The 27,030-nt window shown below is 47.6% G+C and overlaps 1 protein-coding gene across 1 annotated transcript in view; it reads left to right on the top strand.

The window, feature by feature from the left end:
* PARP1 (poly(ADP-ribose) polymerase 1) overlaps window positions 1-27,030 on the top strand; it is a 461,510-nt gene that overhangs the window by 53,171 nt on the left and 381,309 nt on the right. Inside the window, exon 3 of the mRNA XM_086926179.1 lies at window positions 16,014-16,132. Within this exon, the coding sequence (XP_086782305.1) occupies window positions 16,014-16,132 (119 nt within the window). The remainder of the gene's footprint in view (window positions 1-16,013; window positions 16,133-27,030) is intronic.

Raw genomic sequence — 27,030 nt, 5'->3', positions numbered from 1 at the left:
CGTGTGCACTGAGGCCCATGTTGCTGCCAGGCATATGACCTGAATTGGTGTGTTAGCTAGGAAAGCTATGGTAGCTCCTTTTTTCTTGGTAGAGTGGGCACGTGTCCCCTCTGTTAGTTCCTGCCCTGCCTGGTTGTGGCAGAACTGTATTGTTTGGGCGATCCATCGTGCAACTGTTCCTTTAGTTACTGGTTTCCCCATGAAACTGTTAGCGAAGGACACAAAGAACTGCTTTGTTTTCCTGTGTTCCTTCGTTCTCTCAATGTAGTGCATGACTGCCCTTCTGGCGTCCAGAGTGTGCAGTGCCCATTTAGCTCTTGTTGCCGGTAACTCGGTATCTGTATAGTTTGATACAAGTGGAACCTTGACACCACCTTTGGCATGAAGTGTGGGTCCGTTCTCATCACCACCCTACCGCTGTGTATCTGTATGTAGGTTTCCTGTAGTGTTAGTGGCTGCAGTTCGCTCACTTTGCGCAGTGAAGTGATTGCTACCAGGAAAGCTTTTTTCATGGTCAGCATTTCTAGGGAGGCCTTGTGAATCGGTTCAAAAGGTTCCTTCATAAGTTCCGTTAGGACTAGGTAGGTTAAGGTTCCAGCAGGTGGTGGCACCCTCTTTGGCGGTGCGATCCTCTTTGCTCCCTCCAGGAATCTCTTAACGACCTGTGATGTGAAGAAACTCTTGCACGTTTTTCATCTTATTGTGTAGCTTTTCCCTCCTGCACCACAGTGTAAATCTCTTCCATTTCGCTACGTAGCACTACCGTGTGCTGGGTCTTCGTGCCTCCAGAAGTAACTTTAGGGTGCTTTCCGGCAGTTTCAAAAGTGCAAACTCCATGTCCTCAGGAGCCACGCTACAAGGCTCAGGCTCTCTGGCTCCGGGTGCAGCACTTCTCCGTTTTGTATGGAGAGTAGGTCCTTTCTTCTCCCGAATCTGTGGGGTGCACTCTGTGTCATCTCCATGATCTGCGAGTACCATGTCTGCCTGGCCCACTGTGGTGCCACCTGTGTCAAGGTCATGTTGCTCGCTCTGCACTTTCTGAGTACCTTGTGTATCAGTGGTATCGGGGGGGAAAGCGTAAGCCAATGTCCTGGGGCAGTTTATCCATAGGGCATTCCCCAGGGAGCCCTCCCCGGGCTGTCTGGATGCAAAGTTTTGGCATTTTGCATTCTGGCGTGTTGCAAATAGGTCTACCGACGGTGTCCCCCACTTGTCGAAGAGCCTTCTCGTCTCTTGTGCATTGAGTTTCCACTCGTGGGATGCCGATGTCTGTCTGCTGAGCCAGTCTGCTTCTACGTTGTTCTTTTCATGATAGATGTATGGCTAGCAGGTCTATCTTGAGTGGGATGGCCCATCCCCACATCTCCTGCGCTAGCTTCGAAAGCGGGGCTGATTGTGTCCCCCCCCCCCCCCCCTGCTTGTTGATGTAAAACATCGCTATTGTGTTGTCTGTCTGGATCAACACTCTGGTTGTACAGTTTTGTTTGGAAGGCCTTTATGGCTAGGAAAACTGTCTTCAACTCCAGGTAATTGATATGTCTGACCGCATCCGCTGGTGTCCACAGGCCTCTTACTTTGAGTTTCTCCATGTGAGCGCCCCATTCCATCTGGAACGCGTCTGTGGTAATGGTCACTGTTGGCGTTGGTTGCGTCATAGGCTTCCCCCTTGTTATGTTCCCCATGTTCCACCATACCATCTCTACACTGCGTGCGTTACAACCACTAGATCCTCCCGACGACCTGTAGCTTGTGACCGTTGCTCCTGTAGCCATTCCTATAAAGGTCTCATGTGGAGCCGTACGTTTGGCACTAGGTGTATGCATGATGCGATCATGCCCATGATTTTGCTCGCTGTCCGAGCTTGCCCCTTCTGGTAGAGCTGCGTCTCCCTCACGAGCGCTGTCGTTCTCTTCTCCCTGGGGAACACCTTGCTCTGTAAGGTGTCGATCTGTGCTGCCAGGAAGATTTTTATTTGTTCTAGTTCCATGGAGGATTTACCCCCAGTGGATGGAGAATCCTAGGTTCATCCCAACTCCAATCCAACCCCGAACTCACAGCATCGTCTGAACCAAAGAACAATGCTACATGGTCATCCTTTGGCACCTACTCCGAAGAAGAAATTGGCAGATTGCTCAGCACCCTGAAACCATCCAATCACCTCACTGACCCCCTTCCTGCTAACGCTGTAAAAGACTTCACCCCTTTGCTCCTCCCACTCTGGACTAAGATTATTAATAGCTCTCTTCAACAAGGATCCATCCCTAGCGCCCTCAAAGTCGGTCAAGTCACACCGCTACTAAAAAAAACCAACAGCAGACCCCACTGATCTAAACAATTACCGTCCTATTACAAATATTCCCACTCTCGCTAAGCTGTTGGAAAAATGCGTACAGCTACAACTGACTAAACACATAGATAAGTTTGATCTCCTCAACTCTCATCAATCAGGCTCCCGAGCAGGGCACAGTACCGAAACTACTATGACGCACATAGTTGACGGCGCCCTCCAAATCCTAGACCAAAACGATACCTGCCTCCTCATCCTTCTTGATCTCTCTTCAGCATTCGACACAGTTAAACATGAGAACCTACTCGAACTATTAAACACAAGAATGGGCATATCTGGGACTGTTCTCAAGTGGTTCACTTCCTTTCTACACAACCGGTCTCAGAGATTCAAAAGCAACAACCTGATGTCCTCTCCGGTACCTGTATCGCTAGGCGTCCCTCAAGGATCCTCCCTCTCCCCAACACTGTTCAACCTAGTTATGGAACCTCTCACTACTTTGCTACAAGCATCCAATGTTCACTTTCACATGTATGCCGACGACACCCAACTTTATCTCAAAATACAATCTCCCAAGGACATCATGCTTCTTCTGAACACCACGATCGGAAACACCCAATCCTAGCTTGCCGAGAATCACCTCAAACTCAATGCGCTGAAGACTGAGTTCCTCCTGATCTCACCTCCCGCAAAAATCTCTACCGCTCAAACATGGCTTAAGCACCTAACGGCCCTAAATGTACAACCTACCATCGTAGACTCAGCAAAATCCTTAGGCATAACACTTGACGCCAATCTCAACATGCAGCAACACATCAGCAAGGCAACGAAAGGAGCGAACTTCAAAATCAATACCTTGAGAAAACTTAAACCCTTCCTTCCAGCCAAAGACTTCCATACTGCAGTACAATCTATCGTCATCCCGCACATAGAATACGGTAGCACCGCCCTCTGCGGGCTCCCCCTAACTACAACGGCACCCCTAAGAGCGTCCCTTAACGCTGCAGCGAGACTCATCACTGGCTCAAAAAAACACTCGCATATTTCCCCTGACTTTAAATCCCTGAACTGGCTACCTTTTGAAGCCAGAATCCATCTGAAAATCACCTGCATGACACACAAGGCTGTACACATGAACTCACCCGCCTACCTCACTCAAAAGCTGACAATTTCTGGTGGCTCTAGAACTACTACAAGCACAAACAATCTTCTGCTGAAGCCTCGAAGATTTCGGAAGGAAAAAACCTATAAACGCTCCTTCTCAGGAATGGCGCCCCAGGATCTGGAACTCACTCCCTCCTGAAACCAGGCTCATCTCCTCCAACAAACTTTTTAAGAAAGAAGTAAAAGCGATCCTCATGGCTAAATACACATGATCTATTATTCTGATGTCTCAAGAATCCGCTCTCTACTACCTGCCTGACCCCGTGGTCTATTTGTACTACTTGTATTATCGACTTATTTGATTGTATACGTTCCCTCTTTGTATATTTGTATACTGTTGACGCACCTGTTTGACTTTGCATACTGTACCTACACCACCTCAACTATTTCTACGCTTGTACTACTGACACACCTGTGTGACTATGCACCCTGTACTCACCTACCTCAACTTTGCCTACCTTTATGCTATCTCCAAAAGCATTTTAAGCACGCTTAAACAAGTATATGCTCCTTCTTTTTGTACCTCTATACTATTGGTGCATCTGTTTGACTATGCACCTTGTACCTACACTACCTAAACTTTGACCTACCTCTTGTATTTTGACCTACCTATGTAACTATGCACGCATCTGTTTGACTATGCACCCTGTACCTACACTACCTCAACTTTGACCTACCTCTTGTATTTTGACCTACCTATGTAACCATGTACCTTGTAACTACCTCAACTATTACATACTATTCTTCTATCACCCCCTTGTACTTGTAAAGCGCTCTGATATCTGCAAAGATCTTGTTCGCGCTATATAAAACTTTCAAAATAAAATAAATAAAATAAAATAAATCAGTGTGCTGGCCACTCCCCGTGCGTGCTGCTTGCACGTTTTGTATGAGCTTGCTTTGATCAGCCAGTCGTCCAGGTGAGGGTACACGTGTATCCCTTCCCTTCGTAGGTTTGCTGCGACTGATGAGGCACTTTGTGAAAACCCTTGGTGCCGACATGAGCCAGAACGCCAGGGTTGTGAGCTGGTAGTGGTCTTCTCCGATGATGAATCTGAGGAGGTGTTTGTGGCCCCTGTTCATTGGGATGTGCAGGTAGGCATCTTTTAGGTCTATGGTGACCATGAAGTCCCCACCTTGCAGTTGAGGAAGTACCTCTTGTAGGGAGGTCATCTTGAACCTTTGCGTTCTTACGAACTTGTTTAAGAATCTTAGGTCCAGGATGGGTCTCATAGTTTCGTCCACCTTTGGTACCAGGAAGTATGTGGAGTATACGCCCTTGTTCCTTTCCCTGTAAGGTACTGGCTCTATGGCTTGTTTTTGCAGGAGCTCCTTTGCTTCCTCCTGAAGGAGCTCTAGGTCTTTCCTTGCTAGTGGCCTTCTTTTTGGTTTCCTGTCCGTTGGCTTTCCCTCCAACTCTATGCAGTACCCGTACTGCATGATGTTGAGTACACATTTGTCTGATGTTCTACTCTTCCACTCCCTGAAGAAGTGTTTCAGTCTTCCTCCCACTGGTCTTATATGTACGGAGGTGTCTAGTTCGTGTAACTCCTGTCCAATGGGTTTGTGCTCCACCCTGGGAGTTTTTGCTCGGGTGGGCACATGGAGTTTTATTAAGTCACTTAGAGGCGGGCTGCTGTCCCCCTCTCTTATTATATTCACGTCCATTCTCTCACCCGCGAAAGGACTGGCCTCTTGGTTGGTACTGCCAGGACGGTTTTTGCTGCCCCTGCTGTGTCTGGGTGTCTGCTTGGTGGGCTTGTTGGAACGCCTGGTGTGATGTTCCTGGCTGGTTTCCTCCCCTCCCATTAGGTCTTTGTGACGGGGTGCCCCTTTTAGTACCTCTGAACTGCAATGCCCCCATGGATCTTGCAGTCTCGTTATCCTTCTTCAGTTGGCTGAGGTTCTCGTCAACTGGAGCCCCGAACAGCGTTTCTCCATTGAACGGTGTGTTGAGGATGCTGTGCTGCACTTCTGGCTTGAAGCCCGAAATTCTGAGCCAGGCTTGTCTTCTCTCCGTGATGCCCATCATCATTAGCCTGCTGGAGGTGTCTTCTCCGTCGGGGCAGTCTTGAGGCAAGAATTGGCTACCTTCTTCCCCTCTTCGACCAGGTTTTCAGCTGTTTGCTCTAATTCCTGTGGCATGTTCTTTACTAACTCGCCCAGCTCTTCCAGGATCTGGTATTGGTGCCTGTTCAGCAGAGCATTGGAATTCGCCATGCGCCAGTGCATTGCGGCATTCTGTTCAATTCTTCTCCCCACCAGGTCCATCCTCTTGCTTTCTTTGTCTGGAGGTGGCCCAGAAGTGGTAGGCACATTGGCCCTCTTTCTTGCCGTGGCTGCGATGATGGAGTCTGCTGAGACCGATCCCTGAATGTAGGGTGGGTCCTTGGAGGAATGTGTATACTTTTTGTCCAACCTGGAAGTGACGGCTTTGCATGTAGCTGGTTCTTTGAAAGCCTCTTTTCCCTGTGCCATGACACTGTCGAGCATGGGCAGGAACTCGCTCCTTGTTTATGTAGGAAGCAGTGTGTCGAGAAGGAATTCTGTTTTCTGCTTTTCTTCGTCGAGTTTTACTTTGAAAACTGCAGCTGCATTCCTGATGACTGTGTTGTAGACCCCGATGTCATCTGGCGGGGAAGGCCTCGAGGGGTACGTGTCGACGGCTTCCTCTGGGCTCTCGTGTCGACGTCCTGCCAATCTATATCCTGAGTCTCCGAGGATGCAGACCCGAGGAGTGTCCTGCGGTCGTCGTCGTCGTCTTCCTCCTCGTAGTAGGTCTCCTCCTCTTCTTGGTCGTCGAAGGTCTCGACGTCCACGACTGTCCTTCGACGTCGTAGTCCTCCTCCTCTGTTTCCTCGACCACCTGTAGCCTAGGTTTCGTCGGGATTGTGTTTTCTTTCTTCCGCCGCAGGATGTTTTCCATCTCGGCCTCGAAGCGTCTTTTCTTTTTCTCCATTTTGGCCGCTTGGTCTGCGTCGAATGGATTGACCGCTCTTTTCGGCGCCGGGCTGACTTTCGTCAGCGAAGGTTTCGGTGCCGAGCTGGCTCTTGGGTCCTTCGGTGGCGCTGAAGGGCCCTCCGGGTCCTTTTCCCTCGGCGTTGTATGCTCCTTCTCTGGGGCGATTTTTGACGTCTTTTGCAGTTCTCCAGCTCTAGGCGCCTGGGAGTCCTTCTCAGAGGATCCGCTGTGCCTTGGTGTAGCAGCGGACGCCGAAGTTTTCGGCGTCGGCGCTTTCGAGGTTTTGCCCTCACTTTTTCAAGACTCTGGGTCTCTTGGTGCCCAAGGGGCTGAAGAGTCTCCTACCTCCTTTGGAGTCTTCGTAATATCGTCCTCTACGTCTGTGTAGCCGTCGTGTTCGACGGCGGCGTTGTCCTCCTCGTCTGATGATCGCCCCAGGTCTCGAAGGGACGGTGGCTGTCCCTTGACCTGCATGGTGGCGTTGGCTATCATCTGTCTCTTTCTCACTCGAAGAGTCTTCCGCGTGAAGGCGGAGCAGGCGTTGCAGTCCTCGCTCACGCTTGTGGTCGACCGGTAGGCAAAGGTTGCAGACCGGGTGCTGGTCCTTCTGCGTGTACTCGTGGTGGCAGTTACGGCAGAATTTGAAATGAGTGTTGTCCATCTCATGGTTCAGGAGGCCCCCTGAGCTTGCATTCTCCAATGGACGTCAAAGTTCTTGAAGTTCTTCTTCCCCTTCGTCGTCCTCTTCGATGATTTAGTCTCCTGTAGTCTTCTCCATCTCTTTTCTTGCAAAAAGTGCGTATTTTTCTTCTTCTTTCTCCAAAAATGTCTGGAGCCCTTTCGGGAACGATCCAGACCCAACCGCGGAAAAAAGAATCTGAAGATGGTGCCCAGGAGTGGGAGCTTCCACAGGAAGCGTGCCGACGTCACCGGAAATACACCAAAGGTGGGATGTCGACGCCTACCTGGGCTACAAAAAAAACAAAAAACAAAGAAAAGACAACTAATCCGAACCCAACCACAAGACCGCGGAATAATTCACAGAAAGATTCACTCTGCAAAACAATTGTTACATCGTTATCTGGAATTAAGAGCAGTCCACCTAGCTCTTTAAGCATTTCTCCCATCCCTAAAAACAGACAGCGTTCTGATTCAAATGGGCAATGCCACCATGATGCACCACCTAAATAAGGAGGCACAAAATCAAGAACATCCTGGAGAGACACAATGTTTTGCCCTGGGTTCTTGCAAGAGGTCTGACCCTAGTTTGGTACATATCACAGTTACTCTCATTCATCAGGTGGACATTCTTGTATGAAGTAAAAGCGTGTCACAGTCCATCTAAACATACATTTCTCGGATGTGGCAAATCCATGATGTGAGGAAGTTACTAACTAGCAAACCAGTATCTTCCAGGTAGGCTGAGAGCCCTCTCATTTAGAGGGAAATCTGCAAGAACGGCTTGGCTTGGAAATATCCCATTAGTGGATACCTAGAGAGTGGCCACCTGGAGATCTGTACTTGCAGTCAGAGGCTTCTCCTGTCTAGTTTCTGATAGTTAGTCTAATGCTTGAGTTGGAAAGACCATTCTAAAGAAAATATTCCGATTGATGTTGCACCAGATCGGACCCTTTTCATTAGGCTATTATTTTATTTCTTATGCTCGTGAACCACATTTGAAAAGACTACTTTTAGCTTGCTACTCGATTATGTCAATGAAGATCCTGTGATGCAGAAAAAAAGGTTACTTTCTTGTAATCCTAGTATTGATTAGAAGGAATTTTCATTGAAGTCACAAACAACCCCCCCACATCTCCCTGACTGGGTTTTATCTTGGGCATCAGAAATTCTGTTAATATACTTGCAAGGCTACGTTTCTCTAAGTTCTAATTGTAACGAGCAAACAAACGTAATATATGGCAAATGGAGAGTAACACGAATGGTGTGGGGTGGGGGACGGTCTGGAGATAGTGTACTGCCCCTTTGTTGCCTCACAAAAAATACTGTGCCAAGAATTTCTTAAAAGGATTGTGGCAGAATAGCATGTTAACAGGATGTGGTAAATACTAAAATGTAAACCATGGGCGACTTACCGTACACGTTGCTAGGAAGCGGTGTTGAGCAAGTTGCATATGTCCTTAGATGTTGCCTGCTCTGAAGGTCCCTGGGTTGAGCGAGTCCCTGCCCGTTGAGCGTAACAAACTAATTTAAATTTGAAGGTAACTTTGGTGATTAACCCGTTGGCTATTTCGAACGTTCTGCTCCAGTGCTGAAAATTGGAAAAACAGGTGGGGCAGCGTCGGCCAACGGACGTGCGCAGCACTGCCAAGGTAGTGCTCTCGACGACCGTTGGCCGACGGCAGCAGCCAACGGGTTAATGTTCCAGCTGGAGTGAGATCCGAGTTTTATCTAGTGGCTGTTTCTACTGATGCAAAAGTAGCTCACAGGATTAAGATGCCTGCTGCATAGAACATGTCCTTGTGTGCCCAAAGGTTTTCAAGAGTGGTCTGCTTAATTCAGACACTCTGTTCATCACCACCCCCTTTTCTGTATCGTTTTTGGCCACTATAGGTGTGGCAGGGTATACTCAGACATGAGTCCCTTTCTCACTGCACCATCAGGATTCAAGCAAGCCGGGCCGAAGACGGCTGAAATGCCAGAAACCGGTCCCCGGTAGCTTGTCTCCTTTCTGGTGAAGAATTGGCTTGGTAGTTTAGTCTGCCCTGTTCCCATGATGCACTGGGCCAGGGACAGACTGATTTGCATATAGCCAGGTTCTGAGCTGGGATGGTGCAGTGAGATAAATAACGGTGATGGATCAAGCCCTGATCTTTGGACTGGGTAAGAGTGGTCTGCTTAATTCAGACACTCTGTTCATCACCACCCCCTTTTCTGTATCAAAGGTTTTCAGGCAGCAATAAAAATGTATAGGTAACTTTGGTGATTAATGTTTCTGCTGGAGAGAGATCAAACTTGTATCTAGTGGCTGTTTTCAATTCGCACAGGATTAAGATGCCTGCTGTAAAGAACATGTCATCGCCATGTGCTTCTGCTTCAAGGGGTTCTCTTGCACCCATTCCACTGCATCAGATCAGGTGCCCTTAAGTTAATTTGTAGACGGGCCAACCGTGCTATCCCAGAGACTACTACTGGAAAAGCAACTTCAAGAAACAGGGGGGAAAACAGACCCCAGTCTTTGAATGCACAGCAATTGTGTAAAGCTAAAAGCAAGATATAGAGCCCTGTTTCCAACCGAGCTTAGGGGAAAATCATTTAAGAAAATAGTGCTTACAGACTGGATAAACCAGACCGTGTAACAACACAAGTAAAAAGTCCAGTCCTTATTTGAGGTTACAAGCCGACAAGACATTTTTAAAGAGGGACTACTAAGCCTTATAATTGTATTTATTTATTTGAAAGGTTTTATATAGCGCGACGAACAAGACCCTTACGGGTATCAGAGCGCTTTACAGGGAGCAACCATTTAGAAAGGACAGTAAGAGGAGGCAATTGAAAAGATGGGTGGAAAAAATTGGGCAGAGCTTCAAGTCCATACCCGAATACAGCATGCCTCGCAGAGCAGTGCATTTGCTGCTCAGGCTCGACCTAAAAAGGACTCACTGAGGGGGGCAACTGTCTGTACATGCTGAAAGCCCTTGGCCTCTTACTTAAAGGGACAGCAGTCTGTTTTTTCACTTAGCTGCTCCTTTTCCTCCATGATAGAGAGTATGCCTGCTTTACATTTCAAATGCTGCTATGTTGTTTACCAGGATTATTTTAAACATACAACAGTATACATTGTGGAGAAAAATCTTGCTTAGCTAGATTTTCTGAAGGGTGCTGCATCTCATATGAACAATGGCAACTCTGTTTTTAACTATGTGGAACAAAATTGGATTTGAAGTGTTCCAGGGTTCACACTGAGCAAGAAAATGTTCTACCATTTATGACTTCAGTGAAAATTCCTACAATGCACAATCAGGACAACAAGTCAGTAACCTTTTTATGTCCAAATGTGCTTAGTTATTTAACAATTACTTTTTTCCATTGAAGGATGAGCTAGTGACTGGCCAAAACCAATACATCAAGATTGTGTTTCTTACTGTGTATTTGTTTTAATAGCAGTCTGCTAAGGCCAATCTTTAGGCAGTCTGGAACAGTGATCTCAATGATGAGTCTGAGATAGAAGGCAAGTAGTGGGGCAGTAGGCATACACCCCAAGGAACTAGATTAGCGCTGTATCAGTCCAAAGGTTTCTGTTTTTACAGAAAAGCTACAAATACTGTGAAGAAATAGATTAAAGAGAAAATGTGAAGCTACAAAAATAATGGCAGGCATTGGTTGTTTAGTATGTATAGCCATTCCTTGTGGAATAATATTATCAAGTAATAAATTAGTTATTTCTTGACATATCTGGAGGGTCACAAATGGATAACATTGCTGGGGATTAGTAGCCACAAAGAAACTAATTTAAATGTTTTGCATTGATTGATATCTTATGGCCATTACCTATGTTTAGCCCCTTGAATAGGGCTTTCATATCTTTTACGAAGTTAGGAGTACTATAGTTTATCTGTATGGCACTGGTTTTTCCTCCATTTATTCTTGGGTCTTCTGTTGGTCTGTTTCTTGGCCTTGAGCTTATTACTAAAACAAGGAGCGTAAATAAGACTGAACTCTAGATCGGGTTTAGAAGAGACTGACAGCAAATTGTGGTCAATCATGCTATTTCAATGTGCCCTCATGTCATGCAATGATCTTGAGATTTCACGAGCAAGATAAAATGTCACCATCAAGAGTCTGTTTATAGAATTCAGATTGTTAGACGGAGGAGGGGGGCCCCGCGACCCTTCGACTCTTGGCCTGGGATTTACAAAACCCGGACATTATGAGGGGTCTCGGGGCCGACGTGAAGGTGTTCTTGATGGAAAATATAGGATCCGTAGACTCGCAGGTAATCCTGTGGGAGGCACTCAAAGTGGTGCTTCGTGATAGGGTCCACTGTAGACTGGCAGAGGTTAGAAGGAAGAATCAAACAGAGATGCAGACCCTAGAAGCGCAAATACTACAACTGGAGCAAGAACATCTACTCACGAAAGACATAGGGACACAACGACGACTTACGGATACCCAGGCACAATATAGACAGCTGGTGACGGGAGAGGCCAGGACGCAAGCGCTGGCAACCTTACACCGCATATATGATGTGGGCGATAAATCGGGGAGACTACTGGCCTGGCTTAGTAGGAAGGAGAGAGACGATCGCTGGGTTGAGAGAATAAGGGTAGGCCCTGACGCTTGGGTCTGCAATGATGATAAGATAGCTGACGCGTTTGCAGACTGCTATGAAAATCTATACAAGGCCCGCGATTTAGGCTCTAAAACAGAGGTATTGCAATATATGGCATCCATTACCCTCCCAACACTCGAGGAGACCGATTGCGCAGATCTGGAGTCTGACGTCACGGAAGAGGAAGACCGAGTGGCTCTGACCAAACTTCGCACAGGGAAGGCCGCGGGCCCCAACGGTTTTCCTGCGGAACTCTTTAAGAACATGGCCGACCTCCTGACTCGACATTTACTGGGCTTGTTCCAGGATGCTGAAGAGGAGAGACAGTTCCCTCCGGATATCAGACAGGCCACGATTGTCCCGATTCACAAACCGGGGAAACCGACAGAGGACTGTGCCTCGTACCGTCCCATTTCCCTACTGAATGTAGAGGCCAAGATCTATGCCACCATACTGGCTCTACGCATGAGAAGGGTCATCCCAGTCCTGATACATATGGATCAGACAGGGTTCATTCCCAAAAAGGCTAACAGATATAATCTAAGAAGGACACATAATTGGCTGCATGTGATAAAAGACAGAACAGAGCCACATTGGTTCATGTCCTTGGACGCAGAAAAGGCGTTCAATGCTGTTCATTGGCCCTTCGTAGAGGGAGTACTGGAACAAATGGGTTTTGGACCCAAATACAGAAAAAAAGTTAGTCTACTCTATGCAGGCCCTGGTGCCCGGGTAAGGGTCAACGGGGTGATGTCGAGGACTTTTACCATACAGCGGGGAACCCGACAGGGATGCCCCTTGTCACCCCTGCTATTCGCCCTGACGATCGAGGTGATGGCCACCGCGGTCAGACAAAACGAGAGGATCACAGGGTTCCGCATAAGCCAAGCAGACACGCAAGATGAAAAATTGTCCTTCCATGCCGATGACGTCCTTCTCTATGTCACGCAGCCAGAAAACACAATACCGGCGCTGTTTGATGAACTGACAAGGTATAGCGTGAGGTCAGGATACCAGATTAACTGGCACAAATCGACGCTCTATGACCCCCAAGGGCGTAAGGACTGGCCTCAATTGCCGCAAAATCTACAGACGACCGAAGAAGGCTTTCAATACCTGGGGATATTTATCACTACTGACAGAGACGCCTCGTATGATCGTAATATTGATCGTGTCATACGTGGCTTCAAAACCGACTCTAGTAGGTGGCAGTCCCTCCCTTTGACAATACTAGGTAGGGCGGTGATGTTCAAAAGGATCTCCCTCCCAAAATTTCTCCATGCCTTCCAAAACGAATACTTCCCAGTACCACCCAAGACTTTTCGGGACATACACGCGGAGCTCCGGTCATTCCTATGGTTGGAGAAGCACCCTAGAGTCGCACTGGCAACGCTACAGAGACACCAGTATGACGGGGGGATCTCACTCCCGGACCTTGAGACCCACTATTGGGCAGAGCATCTGGCCCCCATTAATAATTGGCTCCACACACCTGCCACTCACCCCACGTACGCTCTGGAAAGGCACCAAATGGGTACACACAAGCCTACACTATATATATGGTGGGAAGGGTCAGGATAGATTGCTGACAGCCATAAAAATTACACTGGGGGCATGGAACAGAGCCACAAATGTCACCGGGTGGGCTTGAGGGCTACGAAGCAAACACCACTATGGGAGGGCTCCTGGCTCAAAGAACTTGGCAAATTGAGAGGGTTCCAGGGATGGGACGACATCGGCATCTCTACCCTAGGGGATGTCATCAAAGTGGAGCACTAAAACCCTTTGCCTCACTACAGGCTGAATTTGGGCTACACCGCTCTCAGTTCTTAAATACATAAAACTAAGACATGCTTGCCAGGCGGAGGGGGCACTGCGGGAGCTGCTCCCCGAGTACGCACCGCTGGAGGGCCGTCTACTGCAGGAAAAGATTGCGGGGAAAGCGGTCTCCTTTACCTACAAAACTATTATGAATAATAGACCGAATACACTAGCGGGCCTTCGAAACAAATGGGAGCAAGAAGTGGGGGAGATAGATGAGGTAGATTGGGAGGGTGAGGGGGTACTGATGCACCCCAGAGAAGTAGCAATCAAGTCACACCTACGCCTAATCCAGTTTAAGATCTTAGACAGAGTATATTATGACAGAGTAAGGCTCTGTAAAATGGGATGGGTGTCGGACCCCAGCTGCTTACGCTGCAGACATGAGAACGGGACGTTTTTACACATAATATGGTCATGCCCAAACATACAGGCCTATTGGAGTGCGATCACCACGGAATTGAGTAAAATATTGGAGATAGACATACCATTTGATCCGAAGCTTGTCCTGCTGGGAATGACCAATGACATAGATCTGGCCCGCCCACTACTAATCTTTCTGGTGCTGGCCTTGGTAGTAGCTAAGAGAGACATAGCTAGGAAGTGGGGGGCGCCTGACACGCCTCAGCTTGGGGAATGGAGGAGGGGACTGGAAGTCTACATGGCGGCGGAAAGGGTCACATATAAAGCGAGAGGTTGTCCGAGGAAATTTCGTAAAGTATGGAGTAAATGGAGACGTTATCATGGTCTGGACGGGGGTCTTTGAAGGGACCAAAGCAAACACGAGCTGGCCAGCAGGGGTGGGGAAAGTTACACAAATCAAGAAGGTGGGTGGGAACTACAGGGAGAATTGTTATGGATGTACATTCGGACTACGATGATGGGACTTTGCACTTTGACGAAAGAGAAAGGCATGTGGGGTTGGGGACACAGGGTTACTGCCTGATGATGACATGCATGTTCAATGTACTAACTTGTAATTAAACAATAAAAAGTTTTTAAAAAAAATGTGTTTATAGAGATCTTTGGGCCATCTAAGGATGTAGATGCGCGTAGTAGAGAAAGCTGAAACTTAATCTGGATGTGATGATGCGATGGGGAGGATCTGTCTACTGATTCCTGCTCGCCCTGCCCACTGATGACAATACCCTCTTGTGTGCCTAGGACCTGCTGTGGAGGCTAATGGACATCATTTAGATCTTGTTGCCAGTCACTCCTAGGTGTCTAAGCTTGTGCATGTTCTTAATCTTCCTTGTCTATTGTTTTTATACAATTATTCTTTTAATTCTCTTTTGCTCACTCTTGCCCGCTCAACACCACCTTCTTCTATAACCTTATGCTCATTTTCTTCTTATAGTCATCCTCTTACTCTACCATAGCACTTCCCTCTGTTCTTCATTTCTTCCCTATTTCTCCCACTTTACTCCATCCTTCACTTCATCTCTGTTTCTCTTCATCTTCTCAGCAGCTTTCTTGGACTCAGATAACACCTCTGTCTGCTCCTTATATCCCCCGAGTAGCAGAGCTGCTGTGTGCCACTGGTTGGAAGTCCAAGCAGTGGGGCGAGGTACGGTGCTGGATCATAACAATGCACATACACTTGCATTGAAAGTGTTGGGCACCAGCACGTAGTAGAGACTATTTAATGAGGTAACTAGACAGTAATGGCCCTACCGATCTCTACATTTCTGAAGTGATCTACCTCCCTTTCCCCAATTTTGTACTTGAAAAATTGACCCGTCCACAATTTTTTTTCTAGCCAAGTCAGTGGATTTTAATGAAATCCTTTTTTAGACTAGTATTTTAATTAGTTGCCTAGTGTCCTAACATACCAAGAGCATAATGTCTACAGGCCCAGCGCAAAACATGACTTATTGAACACCAAAAACCTTTAAGATACAAAAGGTAAAACAGTTGGCGTTGTCAGTGCTTGCTACTTGTTTATTGCTGCTTCCATCCAGGAAAGTGAAGTGAGAGCTGTTCAGCATTCGTTCAGCCTGCTGTCCAGCAGCGGTGTGTTGGTGGATAGCAGGAAGAATTAAGTGGGGTTTGCTTGTCGTTTTCTCCAGTCATTTTTGAACAACGGTGTAAAACATTACTTAACAACAATCTACCCTGTCCCAGAATGTTAAAAATATGCTGACGAAGGCTTCTGGGTATTTCTTTCCTGCTTGCCTGTTTTGCTGATCTGGTCCCACTGGTAAATATATTCAGAACCCAAGCTTTACATTTTGAACCTGTACCTGTGAAGTGGTCGCAGTCAAGCGGCATTACTCTACGCAAACATGTCTTTCTACACGCTTCTGTTGAGGGTTTCTCTGCACTTATGCTGCTGGGCCAAAGGAACTTCAAGAATATGTACATTGTCTACTGAGGGTCTACTCTGAGAACTTCTAGCCGCATGGTTAAATGAACTGAATTATTATGTGGCTAGCTATCAAAAGCATTTGACTGTCCCTATTGCCTAATGTTCTTTATTATTTTTCCAGGAGATGGCGTGGATGGAAAAGGGGCAGGAAAGGGGCCGAAGTCACTCCATGATTTTATGGCTGAGTATGCTAAGTCAAACCGGAGTACTTGTAAAGGATGTGATGATAAAATAGAAAAGGTATGGCGATCAAACAGGTTTGTTGTGTCATTTTCTGTTTGCCTATGAGGGTGCCTCGCTGAGGTTCATTACTGTAAAATCCATAGTAGGTAACCCTTGTGGTGTGTGTCTGCTGTGCAGTGTTACTTTAAGTATGAAGCTACAGTAAAGATTCCCATCTGCTATCCTAGATGAAGGACTTGCAGAGGATGTGATGATAAGATAGACAAGATAATAAGATCCAAGGGGCATGTGCGACCGTGTCCATTCTGTTTGGGTGAAGATTGCATTTTTATTTAATGTCCTTGGAAAAAGGTTACATGAATGGATTTACTCCATGAGGAGTCTGTTCAATGCATGACAATTGTTAGCAGTTTCCAATGTAACGTAATGAAATCTCTCACTAACGGTTGCTTAATAATGGCCAACTCCTAATGCTTGTGGGAGGTGCACTGTTTTCCTTATAGCATTACAAGGTTTGCGGTGGCTTTATAAAAATAGTCAAACCCAAGTACGAAGTAGTGGAGCCTTGCTCACAATGGGGGACTAACGCAACCTTTGTATGGGCTCTGTATTTACCTGCATGGTCACTTAGCCTTTCATCCTACTGATATGTGTAAATTAAGGGCCATTGAGTTGGGACCAAGGAACCGCTTTGGTGGTGGCACAATTCTGTTACATGCTCAATGTTTTTTTCGAATTTAGGAGAAAATAGTATGGCTCCGTAAGGGTAACCCATATTTAAACCTGATGTTCTGTAAAAAGACAAATTTGTTTGTAGGAGAGTAGGGTCTGCTTCCTATGGTTACCCCCACGTTTTGCTGTTGTTCTGTTTTTTTTTACTTTACTGTGGCTGTGGACCTGCTAGTCAGGCCCACAGCCCAGCTGTTCTCTCTCTCTAAATTGATACCATGTACTCTTAAGTACATACCGGATTGATTACTGAGTCACCCTTGTGAGCCCCTGTATAGTGTACTCTAGGTACCCAGGGCATAGGTGCACCCTAGACCTACCGGGGGCTGCAGCATGTATTGTCACCCCTGGTTTGCCTTCTAAACTGACATCACAGGTCTGTTCTTGCAACCTGGGTAAGGTGGTGTAATCACCCCTTACTTAGAGTATCCCTATATCTATCTACATATATAGACACATATACACCTATAAGCCACTTCTAAGGCAGACTTCGACAATCCTGGAGGTAGAGTGCTTGGTTTTATGTGAGAGGGTGCTCTAGCATGAGCTGAGCCCCTCTGCAGCTTTCGGAACCATCTCCTTATAGCTGTTCTATGATATAGCCATACCATATACTCTTAAGTGCACTATAATCCTCACGGTTAATGCTAACTTTGGTTTGGCTTTATCAAAACATGTCAAGTAAGGTGTCAAACACTTTGAAATACTACCCCTCCCCTCCCGCCAGTCCTGGCGGCGGGGGTAGCATTCCACCCTTCTAGAGGGAGAAGACATATAGTTACTGGTTTACCCGGTTAAAGTTAAACAGAGCCTCAGCATCACAAAATGGATGCTGCTGCCACAGGCACAAGTCTGCCCTCCTGCTGCTGGACGAAACTGCAGCAGGGAAGGCCTGGACAATAGGTTTCCTGTCCGGGGAGGTGCTGGCACCTCCCCAGACAGGTTCTTAGTGTATTGGGGCAGGGAGGGCTGCATTCAGTGAATGCTTTCCAGACACTGACTGGAACACACATGATGCTCCATGCATTTCCCAGTTCAAACCGGTTGCTTGGGCACTCAGCTCCAGCTCTGGCGCGAAACTGGACAAAGGGGAAGGGGTGTAACCACCCCCACGCCAGGTCCACCCATAGGAGGGACCTTAAAGTTAGTCTAACCCCTAAACTTACTATAAGTATACAACCCCAGTCCCTAGGACTTTAGATTACCTTGGACGAAACTCTGCAACATATATCCTGGACCTTCAACATTACATTTCAACTGGAAGACAGATGAAATCTTCCTTGTGGTCAAGGAGTGACCACCCTGTTCAAACAGGCACCAACAGCATCTTTGTGTGTCTGCATTTTCGAGGCTCCCGCTGGACCCTGAAGAATCTGCGACACAAGACACGGACTTCCAGACATCTCCGACACCAACCTTCGCTTCCAGCAAAGCTGAGACCCGTGGCGGACAGGAGAGACGTGGGACCGGAACTCCTGGACATCCTGCATTTTGCTACCTGCATCGACTTCCCGATGCGAGTTGTGCATTGGGGTGCTTGAAGCCCCAGCCCGAGCACCGTTTGCACTGAAGCTCCGAGGCCCACACTGCACGAGTGTCCCGTGGGCCCGCTTTGTGCATTTCAGCTCGACGCGTCTTCGCGGTTCCTTGTCCGTTGGCTAGTGAGCCCGAAGGAACACCATTCTTGAAACTACTTTGCTTTCCTGGTTGCTCCAGGCTTGTTCCAGCTTCTCTGCAAAGGAGAAGTGCCCCAGACCTTGCTGGTCTGCACCGAAGCCAATCTCGACGTCTTGTGTGGATTGCGTCTGAAGGCTTGTTGGGTCCAATCCGGATACCGACACCGCAGTCAACTAGATCCTTTGTGGAACAACTCTAATCCAGCTCCTGGTCGTCGTCGACGCCTCCTGGACTTAGTGGTTGAAGAGACAAACTTCACCTCTTTACCTGAAATCACCCGACATCTGGTGGCATCTTCCTATCGCCGCCCTGGTCACTTGCTCAGACTCTCTCCTCTGCTTTCAGGTTCTTTACATCTCCGATCCACCCTTGGATCCACCGGGACACTTTTCCTCTGGTTGCCTGCAGCACTTCTTCGGAGCTCTCCATTGGAATCGACGACGAAACCCGACACGAAAAGACACCTATACACCCAGCTTCCCTGGGTGCGGTAACATGAGTACTCAAGTGCTCCCGTGGGTATTGACTCCAAGTGGCCAAGTCTAAAAGGGTTCCATCGCAGTTCACCTCCTTCTACCCTTAATCTTTAAAATTGTAACTTGTTCGTTTCCCAAAGAAAGTCAGTGGTAACCTGCGGTTGTGTTTAGACACTGCATGCGTCTCCCGTGGGCCTCCTACATCCTAAACTTTGGTTGTTCTGAGTAGCCCCAGCGATTCCACAGGCCCTAGGCCTGCTTTCTATTCCTCACGTGGTTTTTATACCACTATTTTAGTTTATAGTTTGTAAGGCCTCTAGGGCAAAACATATACTTTGCAACTTATCGTATGCTAATTAAGTTCCTTGTATTGTACTTTTACCTCTGACCTCATAGAGAGTCCAGAGGGGTTGTGTTTAGAAAAACTCGTCTCCAAGTCTTAGCCTGAAGGCTGCTCTCCACAGCTACCCCTAGGTTAGCTTTCTAGAAGGTTGACTTTATAACCTACCATCAATAAGGTTCGATTAGACTGGTGCCAGGTGCCCACTAGAATAGTGGACATCATATACCAGGCTAACTTCTCACAATGTTACCTTCAGAAGCTTTGCAAAGGGTCAGCTCCCCGGCAGCTTGAAAATGCCTGGGTGGATAACTTAAACACCACGACCTCTCTTGCCACTTAACATTAGCTATGCTTCTTGGCACTACAGAGTAGGTGCTCCTGATGTTCTGATGGCTTGGAATTGCGTTTTCAGTGCATGGGGCTAACACAGCAGTCGGAAGCCTTCAAGTAAGATTTGTTGATGGTTCCTCATAAAGAAGGTACAGAGTGTGTGAGAGAAAATGTCTTCTACTGCGATGCAGTTCCCATTCACTTTGTGATGGACTCCCAGTGGGTCTCCTTTCACGCATATGTAACAACTTATGCTTTATAAGTGCCTGAGGACACTAGCCATGTGTCTATGAATGTGGCAATGAACACTGTGTGCTTTTAAATAAGCTCTTACCAGATTTCAGTATCACTTTTCTAATTTTATATTGAATTAGTTGTAAGCAGCCCAGGTTTTTTCATCCCTGGTATTGTTCAAAGGAGTGGCGAGAAACATTGGAAGGAAGGTATATGGCCACTAAAATATACCTGATGCACTTGGTAAAGTTGTTTGCCTTTGTAGATGTGAGGTACCATTTTATCTACAGTTCCTTTTAATTGTACAGTTGGGCTTCCCTTTCGGTATGGCCGAGGCACAGTACTTCAGGAGCATACTAGTTTGAACATCAGTCCTTGATTCTGAATTCTTTCACCATAGTTATTATTATTAGTATTTGTTAGGTGCAAAACAAATCCTCCCCAAGTATATCTATTGGCGCCACAATATCAGACAGAGCAGAGAGGAGACAACTGATTAGTGACTGAACAACCAGGTTTTAAGAAGTTTTTTTAACTGCCTGAGGTTGGGACAAGTTCAAATGCCGTCTGGCAGTTTGTTCCAATGGTTGGGAGCAAGATGTGAAAATTAGCGGCCACCCATTCTGATCGTATTGATCTTCATAGGGCACAGCACCTGCCGATAGCTAGACCTCAATTGTCAGGAAGGAATGTATGGTTTCAGCTTTTTTCTGAGGTAAGCCGGACCGTTCCCCTGTAGTGTTTTAAAAAACAGACACAGGAGCTTGAACACTGCTTGTTTCCTAATGGGCAGCCAGTGGAGTAGTTGCAGGAGAGGTTTGGAAGGTGTTCAAGAGGGCCGATTGAGGGTTAGGCGTGCGGCTGTGTTCTGCACAACCTGCAGCCTAGAAAGCAAATCTTCCAAATCCCTACCAGAAGGGAGTTACAGTGGTTTAGTCTACTTACTAGTAGCGCCTGTAAGAGAGATTTTCTTGCTGAGAGGAATCCAGGGAAAAATCTTTCTGAGCACTCTCATCTGGCCGAAATTGCATTTATATAGCGCTTACTACCCCTGACGAGGCGTCGAAGCGCTTTTTTGGCGAGTAGCACGCTACTCCGGGACCCATAGAGGATTAGTGTTGAATTAGTATAGTGAAACATGCACGTACATTTTAAGTGGTGGATAGGTTAGTCAGGTATTAGGATTTGGAATGATAGCAGAAGGATAGAGGAGGACAAAGGTTTCTATCTATATAGCGCTTGTTGATGCACGCTCTTCAGGAAGCCTACAAAGGATTAGTGGTGAATTGATGTGGTGAAATATGAAGTAATTTCAGTGGTGGATATTAGTCTGTTACTTGGAGTGAGAAGGATAGCGGAGGGATAAAAGGGGAAGAAAGATTTGCATTCATATAGCACTTGTTACACCTGATGGGTGTTGAAGCGCTTTTCTGGTGAGTAGCACGCCACTCCGGAACCCATAAAGGATTACTGTTGAAAAATTAGTATAGTAAAAAAATATGAAGTAATTTGAGTAGTGGATATGTTATTCAGTTATTTGGGTAGTATATTAGTATAGTTTAATATGGAATTTGAGAAGTGAACATGTTAGTCTGTTAATTTCGATTGAAAAGGATAGTGGAGGGATAAAAGAGTGAAGAATTTTTTTCTTTTTTTTTAGGACTTAGCAGTAGGAGGAGGCTTTTGGATGAGTAAGGCGTTTTTGAGGGGAGGACTCAGAGGGAAGAGTTTAGAAAGGTTTGTTTTAGGGGATCGGTATAGTAAAGAGGTATCGGATAATGTAAGGAGGGGTAGAGTAGGAAAGGGTCTAGAAAGGGTTATTTTGGCAATCATAGTAGTGGTATGAAGTTTGGGATAAATGAGAGAGTGGATGGAGAGGATATATTGATAGATGTATAGGATGAGAGATAGGGTAGCGCATTGGAAGGAGTAGTAGAAGAAGTTTGAGATGAGTCAGAAGGTTGGGCTAGAAGATATATTGAGCGAAGTATAGGCTGAGAAATAGGGTAGTGCATTTGAATGCTAAATTAGAAGAAAGTGATAAATATATAGATCCATAATTGAAGTATATAGATACATAAAGGAGGTAAGTATATGTAGATTAAATATATTGATAGAGGCACAGGATGAGAAATAGGGTAGTGCATTGGATATGCTTTTTCAGGAGAAAAGTAACAGACACACAGATCCAAGTACATGGAAGGTACATAGATGCACAATGGAAGTATGTACATGTAGACCAAAGATGATTTTTATTTATTATTATTATTTTTTCTCTCAACAACATAATTATTTTACATGTTTATACAAAGTAATACACAAAGAGGTACATATCTATAGTGAAAAATATGGTTGTATACAGAGGGATATGCTGTAAATTTCTGTTTGCGTATGGTGCTTATGTGGGGATGAGCCAAATCTTGAGTAGTTTTCTGAAGATAAGGTGGTTGTCGGTGGACCTTATGCTGGGGGGTAAAGAGTTCCATAGTTTGGCTGCTCGAACAGAGAAGGATGTGCCACCCATTGTTTTGTTCTTGTTTGGTGGGATTTTGAGGCGAGATGCTCCTTTAGAGCGGAGGTTCCTTTGTTGAATGTGTTTGGTGATTTTATTCCTGATGAAGAGTGGTCCCATTCCATGTATTGCTTTGTGGGTGATACAAAGCAGCTTGAACGTGGATCTTCTGGCAACCGGTAACCAATGCAGGGCTTTCAAGGCAGGAGAGATGTGGTCTCGCGGTTTGATATGCAAGAGTAGTCTGGTAGCCGAGTTCTGAATCCGTTGTAGTCTTTTCATGGTCGTTAACGGTGTCTGTGGTAGAGGCTATTGGCATAATCAAGTTTGGACAGAAGAAGAGAGAAGGTAGCTTGGACTTGCTGTGGAAATCCCAAATGAGGCAAAATTAGTCATAGCGTTTTTATAGTAGCAAAGCTTGATCTTGCTAGTGAATCCACTTGGGCATTCATCGACAGCTTGGAGTCCATGGTCATTGCAAGGTTTCTTACATTCTTCGATACTTAAGGCAGTGATCCCAGTTCATCAGGCCATGCGGAAAGCGGGTTGTAATGTTTCCAATCGCCACACGTGAGTATTTCAGTTTCTGAAGCATTCAATTTGAAATGGCTCGAGGCCATCCACTGATCCACGGCTCTGAGACAGCTGAAAATTGGCGATTTTCCAATGTCTTTGGGGCATTCCAGTTGAAGGGAGTATTTGCGTGTCATCTGCATAGTTATAGCACGTAAGGTGAAATTTTTTTTTTTTTTTTTTAAATTTTTGAAAACCTTTATTGTGCTCAAAAGACAATACACATACGGGCCTACAACCATCCGGCCGGCCACGACACGTCATGGAGCACTAGTGCAGGCAATATGGCGGCAAGGTAATGCGGCAAAGCAATGATGACGGTGAAAGAACAGCTGGAAAAGCGCCACAATACCCAGGCACAGGATCAATGTGGGTTAATTTTAAAATTATTTTGTATGTGCGAGCAGTAAAAACAGGTCATATTACTCCGTACATAAACTACACTAAGAAATAGGACAAGGTCCGTGTAGGTGGGACTTAACAATAAACATCGGTACCTGGCAGAGCACTTCACAACATGTAAGTCCCAACCAGAGGATGGTCGCAGGATAGTCAATCATCTAGAAGCTGCCTAAACAACTCATCTCCGTATACACACCACCCATCCCCCAGTGTATCTAACACGGGCCCAAGAAAGAAGAGAAAAATCATAAAAGAGCAAGAAAAGGCACCATAGAAATAAAAACTCGAACTAAAAATAACCCCCCACCCTACACACATGCAGAGGCTATGGCCTGCCCCCCCCCCCTAGCAGAGTGTCTGTCGCCCCATAAACCCGAAATATAGCGAGTGAAGAGAAGAAAAGAAGAAGAGAAAGCAATAGGGAAAGCAAAAAGAAAAAGTATAATCCAATGACTCAGGGAGTAGGAACAGAAACCCGTCCCTGAACTCCCATATGAGAAGGTTCGGGAGGAGGAACAATGAAACATGCGTGCGAACCCCGCCGGCCCAATAAGCATTACCCGCCCCAAGAACAACATTAGATAGTGCAACGATAAGCAAGCAAGCGGAGAGAGTAAATGCACAGTCAGCGACAAACAGGCAAGATTCGAAGTCCACCCTACCACCATCCACCCGCCCGGATGCTAAGCAAAGAAAGTCTCCTATCCCTGGCCCGATCTGGGACTCAGTCTCTCACCCCCTCCGCTCGGCAGTCCAGTGAGTAACAGGAGAAGAAGTGAAAATGGCCGTTCGGGGGAAGGGGGAGGTGCACAGGCAAAGAACGAATGGCGTCCGGTCCCAAACAAGGATTCCCCCTTAAGCACAGGTCTCTCTGGCATGGTCCAGCCGTTAGAGGCACAGAGCGAAGCGATCAAAGTCCAGGGCGAGCCGATTGGTAAAGAAACTGGGGGGCAAAGCACTGGTAGCCGATTCCCCGACACCTCGAATGACTGCACACAAGCGAGCGTGGAGCAAGGGAAAAACAATGTATCGGTGGCTGCGTAGTGAAACGGCAACATACCCCTACCAGCCATAGCGAGAGTTACAGTATCGTCCACTGTGCGTCCTCGAAACAATGTTGCGGTGGCAGGCTGCGACAACTCCCATCCGGAGTACTGTAGGAGACAATTCCCCTGCTCCTGACTACAAGTGTGGGTACAGGCATCCAGACGTGTCCCCAGCTCGCTACTGGTATCCTGCATCGCCGATCTCAAATCCCCCAGGGCTGCCAGCACATCTGCAAGCGTAATTTCAGGCTGTAGGGTCCCCATCGTCGCAGTCCCTGGGGGAGAGTCTGCTCCGGTCTCCTCCATTCCAGAGTGTCCGCCGCTCCGTCGGATTGCCGTTTGATAGCCAGCCGCTGATGTCGCCATCTTGTCTTCTACCCAACGCGGTAGTGCGGGGGGAGACAGGGGGAAGTAGCGGGACACGACCCGGCCTCTGTTGATGATCCCTGGCCAGTAGTATGCCGTCCGGTTTCAATGGCTGCGTGGAGGCCGAGAATTGCGTGGTGAGTCAGGTAGATCCGGGCAGAGGTCGCCGTCCCAGGCTGGAGGGACTCGTAGAACGATGCATAAGCATGGCGGCCAAAACACAGAGGACTCGCTGGTCCGGCGCCTCTGCCCACCGTCACCGTGCAGTCCAGGGAGCGTGCAACTGTCTCTGTCGGCCGGTAGCGCGCAGGTCGTGTCCCCACGGGAAGGCGCCGTCCGGTCACAACACTCCGGCAACAAGGCGATCGCGGGAGGGGACGATAGGTCCGCAGAGCGTCACGGAGCTAGCTGGGTCCCGGGCCAGGGCGCGGCCGCCCACAACTCCTGAATCCGGGCGGGTGGAGAGGCCGGCGGAACACCGGTGGCATCAGCTCCGTTGCCCGCACCCTTCAGGATATAAACTGGCGGACAAAACAAGCAGGATCTCGGTGCGGGATTCCGGGGCCGGCGGAGCCGAAGGCTGCGCGTCCGCTCAGGTCGCCATCTTGGCTCCTCCCCCCCGTAAGGTGAAATTTAATGATCAGTGCCGGTAATGACTTCATGTAGATGTTGAAAAGCATGGGCAAGATGATAGAACCTTGAGGCACCCCTACTTTTGTGGAGTACGGTTTGGACGAGAACGGTGGGGTATGGATGATATTAGTTCTGTTTAGAAGATAGGCCGCGATCCAGTCTTGAGCAGTTCCCTCTATGCCGGCTTCAAAGAATCTTTTTTTTGTCAACTCTTTTTATTGGCATTTTGTAATAAACAATTCAAAAGTTCACAATGGACGCTTTTTTAGACAGAGTTTTCAATTATAGTTGCAAGCACCCCAGTATCAGTACACTAACGACATCCATCACTACAAGATATTAGGTCGGTGTGGCATATGCAGGGAGCAGCTGGACACCAGTCTATCGTATATGTCCACAGTGCCTGTGAGTCTTTGCGCCATCCCTCCGCCTGAACTGCCAGTTCATATAAACCTACGCTATTGTAACCACACCATTTATAGCAAAGAAACAGTAATAACAAGATGCAGTCATAACGCCTATGCACAGTACAGATCAATCCCCCCCGCCTCCACCCAAGACCCCCCTCCCTCCTTCTCAATCAATGAATGTGTTTCGCACCTCCCGGTGTGTCTGGACAGCCCTTCGCGCTCCTCCCTCCGTTCACTACACCCTCCCATCATCCCTACCTTGGGCTCCCGCCGGCGCGTTGGTGTCAGCGCCGCTGCTGCCTCTGCTACCGTCATTAGGGGTCGCTGCGCCTCCCTCTCCATGCTGCTCCATTCCGCCCTCCATGCCCTCACCCCCTTCCGCAGCCACCTCTGTCCCCGCTGCCTGGAGTGCGTTGAGCATACTTTCCCATTTGTCCGCCATGGGCTCCTTGCCCAATCCTAACGTTTCATCCCTCCTGATGGCAGTCCATTCCGCTCGGCCACATGAAAGTAGAGATAGGGTCCATGCCCGTGTGCTGGGCGGTTCCCTCGCCTTCCATCTTTTCGTCAGAAGTCGCACCGCCGTGATCATTCCCAGGTCCAAAAACCTGGACGACGCTTTGGCAGTAGGGGACCGTTTGAAATGGTGCAGGAGGAACACTGGCCAGTCACATGGGAGGTCGCGAACAGTGCATTGCACGAGCCGAGCGTGTATCTCTCCCCAGTAATGACCAAGCCTCGAACAGCGCCACAGGAGGTGGAGGAGGTCCGCAGCAATCTCGCCGCATCTGGGGCAAGCTGCATCCGCCCTGTGGAAGTATATGTTAATTTAAATCCTGGGTGAGGTAGGCCCTGTGGACTACATAAACTTGGATCTGGCGAAAGTTCATGTTTCTGGGTATACGCACCGGGCTTTTGAGTACACGCTCCCATTCTTTGTTCGCCAGCGGCCTCCCCAAGTCTCGCTCCCACTTCCCACAGAGGGGGGCTAGGTCCAACTCTGTGTGTAGACGCAGAGACGTGGCAAACCACTTAATGAGGTGCTTGCCCTTGCCCATGATGTGGAGGTACTGGATCACCAGGTTCTGCGCCGGCTCCTCCGTCATGTCACCCCACCTCAGTGCCATCCGGGCTATGAGCGACCTGTGCATTAGGAATCCCCCAGGGGGAAGCCCGGTCTCTGCAACCAGTGACTCGAAGGGGATCAGGGCTCCATCCTGGTAG

The sequence above is a fragment of the Lissotriton vulgaris genome, chromosome 6, assembly GCF_964263255.1.
Source record: "Lissotriton vulgaris chromosome 6, aLisVul1.2, whole genome shotgun sequence".
In the NCBI taxonomy this organism is placed as follows: domain Eukaryota; kingdom Metazoa; phylum Chordata; class Amphibia; order Caudata; family Salamandridae; genus Lissotriton; species Lissotriton vulgaris.
Note: the sequence above shows the minus strand (reverse complement) of the source record. Positions and strands in the feature narration are given on the sequence as shown.